Source organism: Clupea harengus, chromosome 12, assembly GCF_900700415.2.
Source record: "Clupea harengus chromosome 12, Ch_v2.0.2, whole genome shotgun sequence".
Taxonomy (NCBI): Eukaryota; Metazoa; Chordata; class Actinopteri; order Clupeiformes; family Clupeidae; genus Clupea; species Clupea harengus.
In genome coordinates, this window is record NC_045163.1 from 9,061,209 (window position 1) to 9,075,619 (window position 14,411).

The 14,411-nt window shown below is 40.3% G+C and overlaps 1 protein-coding gene across 1 annotated transcript in view; it reads left to right on the forward strand.

Moving 5' to 3' along the window:
* The window catches only part of LOC105906201 (astrotactin-2), a 381,484-nt gene extending 371,629 nt beyond the window's left edge, over positions 1-9,855 (forward strand). The window contains exon 23 of the mRNA XM_012834351.3: positions 8,011-9,855. Within this exon, the coding sequence (XP_012689805.2) occupies positions 8,011-8,248 (238 nt within the window). The 3' untranslated portion in view covers positions 8,249-9,855. The remainder of the gene's footprint in view (positions 1-8,010) is intronic.
* Positions 9,856-14,411: the final 4,556 nt, after the last annotated feature.

The following is a 14,411-nucleotide window of genomic DNA, read 5'->3' on the forward strand; positions in this document are numbered from 1 at the left end:
GTACGCATGATCGTTGCCATGTACACATTCATGTTCTCAAATGTTAAAAAGCCTCCACAGTTCTGTAATGGGACGGGACTAGTTAAATATGAATGGTAAGAAGAGACAGGAAATTAGAATGAGTTTCAGCTGTACTGTAAATGTGTGAAATCTTACTGCTAAACTGAAGTTGGTATGTTGATAGATAACCAATGTGGCTCTAAAACAAATCTGACATTTCCACAGCCAAACTTTGTTTATATACTTTGTGTAGTACATATTATATCATATTTACAATGTGCAAGGAATGCCTCTGAAATACAGTAAGGTAGGCTGAGGAAGTTTTCCTGCCACCGTTCTGTGTTATTAGAGCACATAGAGGCTGTGGTAGTAGACTACCCTGAGATGGCCTCAAAAATGCTTGGCTCTGGCCGCTGGCCTCTGCAGACAGCCAAATCAAGCCTTGTGTGTGTGTGTCTGTGCAATCAGACTTAGCATGGGAGGAAAGAACAGCCATCTCAGTGGACCGGTCAAGCCAGACATGTTCTGCTGACTGTAAATAGATATTTTCTTCTCTTTGGTTACATAACCCGACACAATCACACTTTCATTGGCCCCTCTACATTCTTCTGGCATTAGCCAACAGAAATTAATTTCTAAAACTAAAAAAATCATACAAGGGTTTTCCATATAGTAATTCAATTTTTTACTTGATTCCACAGAAAGGTTATCCTATTGTTTGCTTAGAGCTGAAAATGTGTTTGGCAAAACCCACTTGATCCTGTACTTTTAGCCTAAAATAATTGTACTCTAATTTACCCATGATCCAACTAAAATAGACACAATTCCTTCGCCTCACTATGCTGCAGCTGGATCTAGCTGATGCTCATATACTAATATATTGTAGTCTAATTTATTACGGTGATTGCTCCATCATTGTGAATCATTTGTATATAATTGTGATACAGTACTGGTGCTACAGTGATTAGCATTGCTACCTTTCAAGCAGCCAATGCAGGACGTTTATAATTTTTAAGTTGCTATTACATTTACACATCTGGCTGGTCATCAGAGATTTTCAATGCAAGATTCAAACTCCTTTATTTCAACCACGCATTATGTTTACATATCTGACCGGATATGAGAGATTATTCTCCAGTATGTGACCACAGACATAGGAACACCTGGACTAGTGGGTCCCAGGTAGTTTGCTGGAGTGGTACAAGCCTTCCACAGAACAATACAAAGTCAGTGGGACTTTGCTAGCTCTTTTACAGTCACTGTAAAAGAGCTATCCTCATGTCCTCACAACATATGGCTTTAGTTGCATATTACTTAAATTACTTCAATACTTCATTATTATTATTACTTCAAAGAAAGACTTCATACTTCATCATTATTATTACTTCAAAGAAAGACGACATCATTTTAAAAATGACCAACACATGGGGGATTTTATTGCTATTTTACCTTATCTTAGCATAGCATAAAGTGACCGGATTTTTTTTAATGAAAACAGGGGACATTTCGAGTTCGGCAGTCAGTATATCATTAAAATATCTAAAATATCTATTTTTATCTATGAAATTAAAAAGGGGACAGTTCTGGTTTTATGTATTTTGAATGAGTGTGTGATTGATGGGGCAGGGATATCTATGTTTACCATAAAAGATTCAGTGGTTGTATGAGCTCATAATTCACATTTATATTAAATATTCCGGCAGTGAAAAGACCCGTGGCTGCAACCCAATAGGCAGAAAGCTGCTCGCGTCACATGGATGGCTGAAAAAGTAGAACATATGCCTATACAAATCGGCTAACTATCACCTGGTAGTACGATTTCTAAGCCCCTGCTTTAATCCATGGGTAAACCTCTTAGTTAGCTAGCCTGCTAAGCTAAGCTATTGCAGTTGTCTATTGTTCCTATGTAGCTACTTAGATAGTACATAACTTTAGCTAGCCAAGGTGTCACAAGTGAGCCATATCTGTATTTATAAAAACTATTGCCTCATTGTAGTAGTAAAACAGGCGTACAGTCTCGATCAGCAAATGAAAATGTGACTCACACTCGTGGGCGGGCTTCCCCTTTTAATGACATATAACTCCCAAATGGTTGACTCTACGTCAGCATCGGCATCGCACGTTTCAGGATGATTTTAAACAGTAGAATGCGCGTTGAGACATTTTAACCCTTAAAATGCCGCTTTTTATAAAAATGGTCATATTGTCAACAGTGGCGGCTGGTGACATTTTTTTGGGGGGGGGGCGCAGTTGGGTGGCGCGGTTAAAATAGCACTCCACAATGAGAAGAAAAGAGTTTGAGTAGAATATTTAAAAAAAACAAAGCTTTATTTCAACAACACACAGTGCTCAACACTATCCAATAACAACCATCAACAAACTGTAACTTTGGGCATGAGAGGTTCCGAGGTTTACAGAATAAAACAGGTGCCCACACACTCACATGAAAGAGGTTTAGAGCACAAGAGATTCAGAAAGAGATATCACATTTTACATTGGGTGTTTGACAAGAGTAGGCCCCACTACTTGTAAAGAAATTTAGCCCTCCTCTCTTTCAAGTCTCTCAATAACTTTTCCCTCACAACAGCCAGCATACAGTCAAGAAGTTCATTCTAGACCATGGGTCGGCAACAGGCGGCCCGCGGGCAAATTGTGGCCCGCCAGTTAATTTTTTGAGCCCGTCAAATTATTCCGATCGTAGCAGTTTTTTTTTAAAGAGACAGTTTTTATACTACAACATTAATTCATGAAATAATACCCCGCTAATGGTTAGATTAACATTTTACTTTTATTTTGAAACCAGAAACTGGGTTTCCTGTCATTGACTTTTCTGAATTTTTTTATCGCTATATCTCACTACTGACAAATCGCCTGAGGAGAAACAGTGTGTTTTACAGTTATGGCTAGTAATCCTAAACGCCCGCGTCTATTCTCACTGGATGAGACAGTATTTATGTGCACCAACGATGACGAGCCACCACGTTTGGATGACAGACCATGTTGATGTAAAATTTCAAAAACGTATTAGAAATAGTAATATTATCTAGCATCCTCCTGTTTGTTCTGGCAAGGCAACCCTCTCGTAACGTCTTCGTATGGCTGTCACAGAGAAGTGTCGGTTGGTTTATAACTAGCATCTCTGAATTGACATCGCTAGATCAATGAAATTTAAATGGATCGTAAACCCATGACACTTTTATTGGGGGACTTTTGTAGGATGTTCAATAAGGCTAATTTTAACGTTACCTCACTCATAGAAATGACAAGTCACTTTGTTACTACAAAGCAAGCACCAGTTTCAGTCAGTGAGAGCTGTTTTTGTGCACCAATAATGACAACTTGGGTAATCGGCTGTGTTTTCTGTTTGTGGAAGTCAGAAAAAACGTCTTTTAAAATTTGTATCGTCATCTCATTTTGTAAGACTATTTTGCCAGCTAACCTGCTAGCTAGCTACCTTGTCTGAGGTAATGTTAGTCGATAGCGAGCTATTGAGTGCACTAGCCTCATCACTCCTTAAATTGAAGAGACATAGCTAGATCATTGACATTGTACCCTTTGCAAACCACAACAACTTTGTTGCAGATGAGTCACATGGGCTTTCCATTAGTGAAGCCGGGTAAGATAAAGGCAAAGTTCAATAGGCTCTGTTGTCGTTGTCAACTTTCCTCTTCAGACCTTTTGACAAAGACATTGTATGCTAATTTCTCTCTGCACGCTATTTTCCCAAACAATAAACATTGTAAGGAGGTGCGTCAACCAACTATTTCGAAATAAAAGTAGTCTAATTAGGAGGCTCAATGTTGAAAAAACTTCGTAATTGCTATTATTCACAATAGGCAAGGCTATATTGACAGGGGGATAAGACAGAGTTCGTTAAAATAATTACATTATTCAAACAGACAACCAATGGGCTCATTCACATGGTTTATTATCATTAGTTATTTGTAGTAGACCTATCCATTCTCCATGTAGGCCTAGTTGTTGCGAGTGCACCTATCGCAGCGTCTTAATATGCAGTAACCCAGACTTTGGCCCGCCACCTAGTGGCGAGGAAAAATACTGGCCCGCGGCCCAAGTTACTTGCCGACCCCTGTTCTAGACTGTTTTGGATGTTCCCTTAAACACAGTCGCGCTCTCGAGATGCTCTTTCAGTGCACTGTCAAGTGAGGCAACGACGTCCACCAAGCCACGGAATATCCCAGGGTTATCCAAGTTCTCGCGCTCATGACCACGCAGGGCCAACTCAAATGCACCACAGAACTTCACACAGTCTATTATTATTGAGAGAATGTGTCTGTTTTTCCTTACTTCTTCATTGTGTTTTCGAATGCCAATTCGGTACCCTTCGTCGAGCTGCTTTGCTATACTCAGTCTTCCAAAGAGGCTTAGCTTCAGGCTGTTTATATGGCTGCGGCAAGATTCGTGCTTCTTACATTTATCGTTGAAGTGCTTTAGATCCCTCATCCCCGTTGCAGTCCAGATTGTTCCAGTCCCAGGACTTTGGAACAACAGGCAGGGAAAACAAAAAAACATATCACTCACTGAACAACCAGCTAACCAGCTCCGGTTAGCATACAGGCTTGAGGAGAAGCTACGGGTGTACGTCCTCCCGCGGTCGATGCTATGCTGCTGCATTTTTAAATCCGGACGTTCGGGTCCCATGTCTTTCAGTCTCTTCTTATCGACATCTGATCTGATTGAAAGGTGTTTCACGAAGAGATACCACAGAGTTTTCAGTCGCCATACTCACAGAATCAAAGTATCTGCTAGCTATGTTGCTCTCCTAGATACGTGAGATTTATGTGGGATGTGAGGGAATGATAAAGGTCTCTGATTCGACGAATAGTCCAGTCGCGTTGAAATAAGAAACGATGTATTTTTTTTTTTTTTTTTCATCTCAAAATTTTAGGAGGGGCGGCGCCCTTGCGCCCTGTATTGACGCACCGCCACTGATTGTCAATATTAACACCAACATTGATGTGTTTCATTACAGTAGTAATATCATTTAATTTACAGCTCAAAAAACACATTTAATTGTATACTTCTTTTTTAAAGGTTATTATGCTTGGCCCATCTCCTTGATCCAAATCATTTAGTTGAACTTGCAGTATAACCTAACATATCCAAGTGGAACAGTAAGCAATTGGGTCCACATCTTTTTAGGTTAGTTATTACTTTAAATGTAGTAACACTTTAAATGAACTTAAATTAATCTTTTAATCCTCTCAGCTGGCAAGATAATACTAGGTCACTGACAGCAGGGTAACATCGAAATCAGTCCAGAGCAACTTAACCCATCTTTTATTCCTGAGCTGACTAACTAATCAGCACATTGCCCATTTAGCCAATAGATTATCACAGAGGTCACTTCATCGAAATTAACTAGATTGAGGATTCAAGAACTTTATTGTAATTGTGCAAGCAAAACAAAATTGTAATTGCATCAAACTTAAATGGTGCCTTTAAGACTCCACACATATTTACAAATAGGTATGCAAAGGTGCGGTATATTCCTTTTCCTAGGATTATCACAGAGGACCTTGAAGATTGGCTCTCTTTGCTAGACTCGGTTACATTGACTTTGAGGATTTCAAAGCATGTAATCCAAGTGTCATTGACATTCTTTACACTTAAAGCATTTAAGGATGGCTAGAATTTGGTAGCACTTTAATCTTAGTCTTATACTTTAAACCTTGAACTTAATAAATGGACAGATGATAAAATGTTTGCCTTGATCTGGGTACGTTATGCAGCTTATTTCACTTAATAAATGAAGGCTGTCGACACATTTCCAATACTGTTGTATTACAGTTTTTCTCAATTGCTAACACACATTTTTTGAAAGCATGCCTCGTTTCCTCAAAACTCTAAACACAAATCCCAAAACCACTCACACAAAATGCAAAACCCTTTATACATCCTGCAAAAGGCAACTTTGCTTTCAAAACAGTGTTATGTCACCTCAAAAGGGTACTTTGTTTTCTAATGACAAACACAGCCCATTATATGAGTAGACATTCTAAGCATCGATTGAACACTGATGTGCTCAATGGAAAACACTACTATGAAATGGGAAAACACCAGTATGAAGGCCTTATCAGGAACATTATGTTACTATACGCTTACTCCTGTAGTAAAATATAACTGTATAATGTTTTTACGCAAATATAAAACAACACACAAATATACAGTAACAACTAAAATATTTCTTTATTTTTTCCAAAAGTGCTGTAGCCTATACATCACAGCAAACACAAATGAATGTGTAAATGATTTGCACAAAACAAACAATAGGATATAGGCCAGTACAGTCAAAAAAAAAAGAAAGAAAAATGTAAAATAAAAAAGGACAAAAAACTACTGCATCCTGTTCTAGCTCAAGACAATATTGACAATGTGCTATCAGAAATAGACCTACACAGTGTTGTGAATGTTGTTGCATTTTGTGTGAGTGGTTTAGGGATTTGTGTTTAGAGTTTTGAGAAAACGAGGCATGCTTCATGTGTGTAAGCAATCGAGAAAAACTGTAACATTGGATTGGATTGCAATACAGTACAGTAATGTGTCAGTGCTGATAGGACGCAATCAGTTGTGGAAATGTATATGACTTGCACATAGTCATAGCATAACTGTTTGACTGTCAGAGTTTCTGACAAAAGGCACCCTGTACACCTGCTTTATTCTCAAGGTGTTCCGCCTTAGAACACAGTCCACTGTGGCTAGGCTCACTGTATTGATGTTTAGGAATTAGTCTTGGTCATCAATGGTTGCACTTTGTATTTGTTTACGTAATTTTACAGATACAGTACAATGGAAAATACAAGAATACTATGCTCCTGATAAGGCATTCAAACTAGTGTTTTCCTGTCATAGTAGTGTTTCTTACCTATTCCCTCTTCTGAATGTCCAGAGAATGGATGCAACTGAGAAGCGGCTTATATTTGGTTGAACCCTCTGGCCAGCCTCCTGCATGGTCAAACCATGGTTGACCACAGGGTTGACCACAGCGGCCCGAATCTCATCAGAGATAATGGCTCTCCTTCTTGCTCTTTCTCTTCATCCTCTTCCTCCTCTTCCTCCTCCTCTTACTCTCACTCCTCTGCCTTTCTGATCACCTCTCACTTCAATGTTGCCATCAATTGTTCTCCAAACCAGGAGCTAACCTGTGGCCATCTTATTGCTAAAGCTTTGATTTCAAATTGCACAACAGCCTTGGAAATGGAAGTTTTGCCAATTGAATAGCAGTGTGTTCTGTCTGAACACAAGGAGGTTTTGGCATTGATGAAGTGTGCAAAGTAGAGAGGATGGTGTTTAGTGTTTTGAAGAAAGTGTGGTTAACAATTGAAATTTGTGTCTAAAGCAGATAATTGTGTGTTGTGAGTTGAAGAAAGTGCGGTTAACAATTGAAATCTGTGTCTAAAGCACATAATTGTGCTTATAGTTTAGCAGAATTGGTTTAGGGAGTTGGCACATGAGTTACAGGTTGTGGTCATTGTGCCATAAGTTCCAGTTTTTGAATGTAATCAATCGAGAAAAACTGTAATCATAAAGCCTACTGTGTGCAGTATGCTCATGTGTTAGGGCTGGATAATCTGTAATTTGCTGGGCAAGGGTTGCAGTTAGCAGTCCTCTGTTGCTGTTGAGCAATCACACTTCACATTTCTTCTGGAAATGCATCTCTTGTTGCTTATTGATTATTTGATCAGTCATTTTAAAATCTAATCTAATTCCAGGCTACTTTTCTATCCAGATTTGAAACTGCCATTTCCATTTCCCAGTGCCATTAATTGGGTTGTGTTGTCTTTCATTTTTTTTTCTGTTACTGTGTGTTTTTATTTAGGCATATTATCTCACTTCATATTTTTTGAAGGTAATCTCTTTTGTTTACATATTTATTTAAGGTAAAGCACTTTGCATTACCTATGACTGTGAGTGTCTATGACTGTGTATGTATTCCATTGACCCTTTCTTGCCTTGCTCTCTGCCTTGTGTGTGTGTGTGTCCCTTTAGAAAAGCTCACCTGATCCTGAGGCGGACGGAGCGCCTGAGCCACCTGTGCCGATCACTCCTGCGCAGCGGCTACATCCAAAGCCGGACGGATACCACACCGTATGTGCTGTGCCGCAGCGAGGAGGCCCGGCCCGTCGGCACCACGTGGCATGCCTCCTTACACGAGACCCGGCTCTCCTGCGTGGAGAGGATGCTCTCCGTGCAGAGGAACATTTACGGCAAGTCCAAGCTGCGGTGAGAGAGAGAGAGACGCAGCCAGTGGAGGGGAACCGGGAGAGTAGCTGGACCGGGAACACACCTGGCCCTGATGCGGTGTGGATCTGCTCCAGAATCCATGCCAGATCAAAGCCAGATCAGGGCCACGTAAAGGCCAAATCAGGACCACATCAGGGTCAGATCAAGGCCAAATCAAGGCCACATCAGGGTCAGATCAGGGCCAGGTCTGTTCCAACCTCAGCTGCTGTCTTCACCCCAGGACTCGCCCTTGTCAGTTGCCCTTCTCTCTCAAGGTCGCCGCTTTCTGTCTCTGTCCATCCTCGGATGCTCTCAGCTTTCTTTCTTCAAGTTCTTTTTTTTTTCTACCAGAAGAACTAAAGAACTGCTCTTGCGGCTAGAGAGCATTTTTTAACACAAAGGAACATTTAGTTTATCTGAGCTTTTGTCGAGTGTCTGAAGCAAAGCAGCAAACTAGCAGGGGCTAGTGGATTGGGGCGTTGTAAAGATGAAAATATGACATATTTTATTTGCTGTCAAGGTGACGGTGACAAAGAAGGGGTGACCCCCAAGCATGTAGACGTTTCTCTCCTCAAGAGGAAAAGGACGAACAAATCAAAGACTGAATGTAAAGTCTGGCTGATTCATGGTGCTTTAACTATGTAAGCATTTCCAGGAAAACATATGACATCATTAATAACAAAGACCCTTATCTTCAAGCAGCGTAACACACTAGAGATTCTGTATGAGAGTTGTGGTTCAGTTCCCCCCTCACTGTATTTTGCAGATGCACCAGGAGATGGCATTGGCTCTGTATTGAAACTGACTGATGTAATGGGTCTCATTTAGCCTTTAAACTCTCATCACCACATTGGTGAGACGCCAGTGCAACACATTGGATCATTTCCTCACAGTAAGTCCGTCACTTTCCCAAACTGTTTTAAAATGAACAGTGCTTTTGAGTCAGTAGCGTGTGGCTCGCCTCGCCTCAGCTCCGCTCAGCTCAGCTTTTATATGCAGTACCAATTAGTCAGAGTGTCGCTGGAACATGTTTTTGGAGAGACTCTTTTCCAGCTCTTTGTATCTAACTATTTCCCCATTCGTCTACATGTACAGACTTACGTGAGGCAGCGTGCCTCAGCTGGACACTGAGATGTCGGTTTGCAAACCTGAGTTAAAAGCCATTTTGTTGGGGTTTCCTTTCAAACTTCTTTCTAATTCTGCCAGAAGAGAAAAAAAAATCACTGCTGCTTGAATAATATGCTTAAATGACGTAAAATGAATGCTTTTCGGTGGTTGGAAGACCTCTTTCAGAAGACTTTGGCCATAAATGGAGGCACATGAGCGTTACTATATATGAATATGTATAACATTTCATACTCTAAGTCAGGATTCTTCTTTTGAGAGAATCAGTCAAAAGGTCTATTTATCTCAAAGGCCAAAAAAGTTATTTTAAGTCATTATTTTTTCAAATAGTTTTATTTCAGATAGTTTTGTTTCATGCCATGAATTGTGATAGTAAATTATAATATTGTACATAAACACATGTAAATATCATATGTGATTAGATGGCTCTGGTTGTCCTTTTGGCAAACTTAAAAAAAATATTAAATATGTATATAAAATGCAAAAGTATTGCTCTTTTCTTTCTCAACCCTCCTTTAGTAAATAATGTGTTTGTTTCTTGTGGTTAGCAAATCATATTACCTGCTGTGTCAGTGTACCGTCATTACAACCGCCTTTCCTCATTTGAGAGACAAATACCAGGATCAGGAGTTTTCAATCACTCCTAAACGGAACTCCTTTACATTCAATTAGCATGACCCTGTCTTAAAAATGTAATTCCAAATCTCATCAAATAGAGTCACCTAATAACAATGTTATTAACAGTAACTGTTGACTTGGAGCTTAGGCAACTTTTTACCCAAACGACATAGGCTATTATGGCAACCTTAAGACCCATCATGTCACTTACAGATGACACTACACTATCATCGCACAGTAACCACCATTATGACTACTGATAGGATGAGCTATCATTTTATTTTATGTCAGTTTAAATCATCTTATTTTATGTCATTTTGTATGTCATGTAAGTTATTTTATATAATTTTAAGTCATTTTATTTTATGTCATTTTATGTTACGTCATTTAAGTCTCGCTCCAGTAGTTCACCCAAGAAGAGAGAGGATGTGAACAGACAGTAAGTAGACAGTTCCTGTGCCAGTGACCAAAAGAAGCACACTCCAAGTCTCTGTTGCTTATGTTCACTTAACCAGTGTTTTATTTATGCACAATACATGACAAGAAAATTAACATTGTTACTCGGTTTAGTTAAGCACTTCTTTTTTTTTTTAATGAACCTACCAAAATCAGGATCGACCAGCTGAGTGTCTCTTATGGTGCAGAGTACCAAAACCATCCAACTTTGGGAACGGTGAAAATGTAACGAGCAAAGAACAAAAAATAATAATAATGATATCAATATTATAATTAACAATAATAGTAATAATTAAAGTCTAACAAAGAAGTGTGGTATGTGCCCAAAAAAGTGCATTTTGCCTAAGTTGTGTAGAAAGAAGATGTCATACCACTTTACTTGAACCCTTGGTCATAAGACTGATATCACCATGTTATAATCATTGTTTCCCAATGTCATATTACAAATTTCAGCAACTGCCATGACAGAATATTAAGTGCTGTAACAGCTTATGTCACGTGCTTGTAAGCTGAAATGGCATCAAACATTCTGTCATGAGAGAGCTGCCGTGATCAGTTATAGTAACATGACACCGTCTTGATATTCAACACTGATGGTCATGTTTAAGACATGGTCATGTTGGTCATATGACAGAGAGGTCAAGAGTAGTATTACCAGAGATTTCCACCAGTCTGAAGCAGTGATGGTGGAGACCGAGTGTACAGTGTTCTAGATCTGATGCAATGTCAGGGAGACAGTGCTTGTGTGCAGTGAGTTAGAGAGAGAGAGAGAGAAAGAGAAAGAGAGAGAGATGATGTCTAGCTGACTTTCTTGCTGCCGTTCAGTGCACTTTAATCAGAAAGTCAAATTGTAAAGATGAGAGATCATATGAAAATAAAACGTTCCAAGATGACACTGACATACCATGATCTTAGATTTTTTTTTTTTTTGTCATTTTGTTCTATAGCAAAGATTTCATATTGACAATTTCATATTACTTCCACAACATGTATTTCTGCTCACAAAAAAGGTATATTATGATCATCCATCTTGACATAGGCACAAATAAACAATATGGTATTTTCAGCCCATCGACAGTGCTTGCATAAACATTTACCAACATTAATGACCGTTTATGACAAGTGTGTTGACAAGGCTTTATGCACGCGCTATAGGGACATAATGCACAAATTATTTGCCAACATCATTTATAATGTCTCCATTAGCAATGCAACAGCTATCTTAAACCAAAAAAGTTATGATTTGCAAGTACAATCATCATATAATATCAGTATTTACATCTTAAAATATATCTGTGGAACAACTGGGTATGTTGTATTAAAATAAAATCATTAGATATCCTTGTGATACATACTGTATATACGTGACAGTTTCCCCTATTCAGTTTAACCTCAGCAATTCTCTGCATCAATGCATGCCAACCCATCGCAATGCTATGAAAATGACGATCCTGCGAAGCTCGCCCACTCAACCTAATGACTGTGACTTCCCCAATCCCCCAGACACTAGGCTTCTTAGGCCAACACACACACAGAGTCCCAAATCCCGGTCAACAACTCAAAGCACTTTGAAAAGGAGCAGGCTTCTAGACTTCTCCAGGTATTCCATTCCATGTCTTTGGAACCTCCCGGTGAGTTCTGTTCTCTGTGATGGAACTAAGAACTTCAGCGTTCAGTTCTAGCTCAGCAGCAGCTGCAACTGCACCCTTGCGTGCCCCATGCTCGGTGTCTTGTGCCGGGTAGGGGCGGAGAAGGGCGAGGCGGGGGTGGAGGTGTGGATGGGAGCGGGGAGTTCCCTCAGGGGCAGCTACCACCTCCAGGAGAAAGTCTGAGTCACCCTGCGGCCCCTGGGAGGGCTCTTTGCCAGAAGGGGCTGCTCAGGGGGGCCCGGCTCCCAGTGTACACATTTTCACACCTGGGCAAACAGAGCCCCGCGCCAGGAAAAGCAGCGCCCTCCTCTCCTCTCCTCTCCGCCCACCTGCTCCACTCAGCACCCCTCCCCTCCTCTCCACCTCTCCTGGACAGCACCAAGATCCGGGGAAGAGGTCTGGCCCAGAACTAGTGCAGACCTGCCCCAGATCAGGTACCGAATCCGTTCTCGACCTGACTGTTCAGCGGGGCCCCCCGCTGCACCTGCGGGCTGCATTTCAACACTAGAGGAACACAGCACAGTTCTGTGGGAGCCATCCGGCCCCTCCCCCCCGGTTTGAGGCTCTTGCACGGGGTGGGTGTCTGGAAAAAAGCAACAAGCTGTTTGCAGACAGAGTGTGTGTACTTTCTAGTCAGCCAGTAGCGCTCAGCAGTGTGTGTGTGTGTGTGTGTGTGTGTGTGTGTGTGTGAATGAGACGATCGCCATGGAGATGGAAGGAGTCCACAGAGAAGCCCACTGTCCGCATCAATGAACTCCTTCTCCTTCTGAGCCTTCTCCTTAGGCTTTCTGTGCAGTACAGTTAGGTTAACCAGGGAAGTTGGAAACCCAGGCAATGTATGGAATATAGACTGGATTTCAAAAAAGGAACATGGTCATATTATATTATATTATATAGTATGTATATATATATATAGATATATAAAAAATCATATACGATGTAAAAATAACTTATGTTAACATTAAAAATATAACTTAAAAAAAGTATAATACTCTTAATAAATAGTTCTACTATGTACACCATTACATATTGCTGAGAGACAGAATAACATTAAGATATGAGGAGTTGGATTGAAAAATAACCTACAGTCGAGGAGTCGAGGAGAAAAAAAGAGATTGAGGAAAAAATGCCAAAAAATGCACCCGGGACTCATCCTAAAGAATCCTCTGCACGTGATGTCACTTCCTCTGGAATGAAATCAACAGACCGCTCCTCCACTCCTTCAGAAATGGACATAAGTCGTGTTCCAACTCAACTCTTCATACGACCCCAGGAACAGCAGTGGACTCGGAACCAGCTCTGGGCCAGCCCCACTTCAGTGTCCACTGCCATCTGGGAGAAGCAGCGAAATGGCAGCCGTAAGGGTCCGTGACGGCCAGCCTGCAAGGGTTACAGTGGAGTTTTGTGTGGAGTGTGACTTTCTTTCTTTCCCTCTGGTTACTTCTCGAATGAGTATTATGCTGACATATGGCTTTTTAGGTGGGGTTCCCATCCCAAAAGCAATGTGAACCACACCAAGAATATCCATGATTGTTTTCTTGTTTTTTGTTTCTCTTTTTTCAATTTTGGCATGTTTGAGAGTCAAGTGTATGTATGATGTGATGTGTTGGTTGGATTGCAGGTGGCTTTCTGTTTACCATTGGGGGGGGGGGGGGTCAGTACAGAGAGAGGTCCTGTTGAAGCTCTGATTTCTCCAGACAGTGTCCTTGATGCTGTGGTTGGGTTTGAATAATGGTTGCTCTTCTGTTGTCCCGATAAACCACGGTTCCTTTGAGAGTACTGATTTTTCTGAATACAATAACATTTCTTCTTTTTTTCCTCTACAGTAATATCAACATAATACATTTTCTCTTGTTTTCCAGGTACTATATATCATACAAAATCTTTAAACAAATCTCAAAGTTCTGTCTTTGTGTTTGAGGGTTTCCATTCATTCCCAGATACACAGGCTTCTTTCTATCCTTGAAGTTAATCTCCATTGTTTGCGAGTCCCTTTAATATTGTAAATCCTTCATTTAAAAATCCTTTCCTCTACGGTCGCTGCCCAAACATGAGTATCAGTTGACTGCAAAAGACGTTTCAACAAAACAAAAAGGAACATGTTTGCAATCATCATACAGGGGGGAAAAAAACACAAAACACAGATAAAAAGGAAACAAAACAAAAGAAAATAATATATAATATATGATATAATATTACAGGATGTGAAAGTATAACTTCTTTTATATTTTTCCATAAACCGTAAAGAAAGTACCAGATTCTAATGCTCATAACCCAAACAGGCAGCCAGAACATAAGTATGTGTGTGTGTGTGTGTGT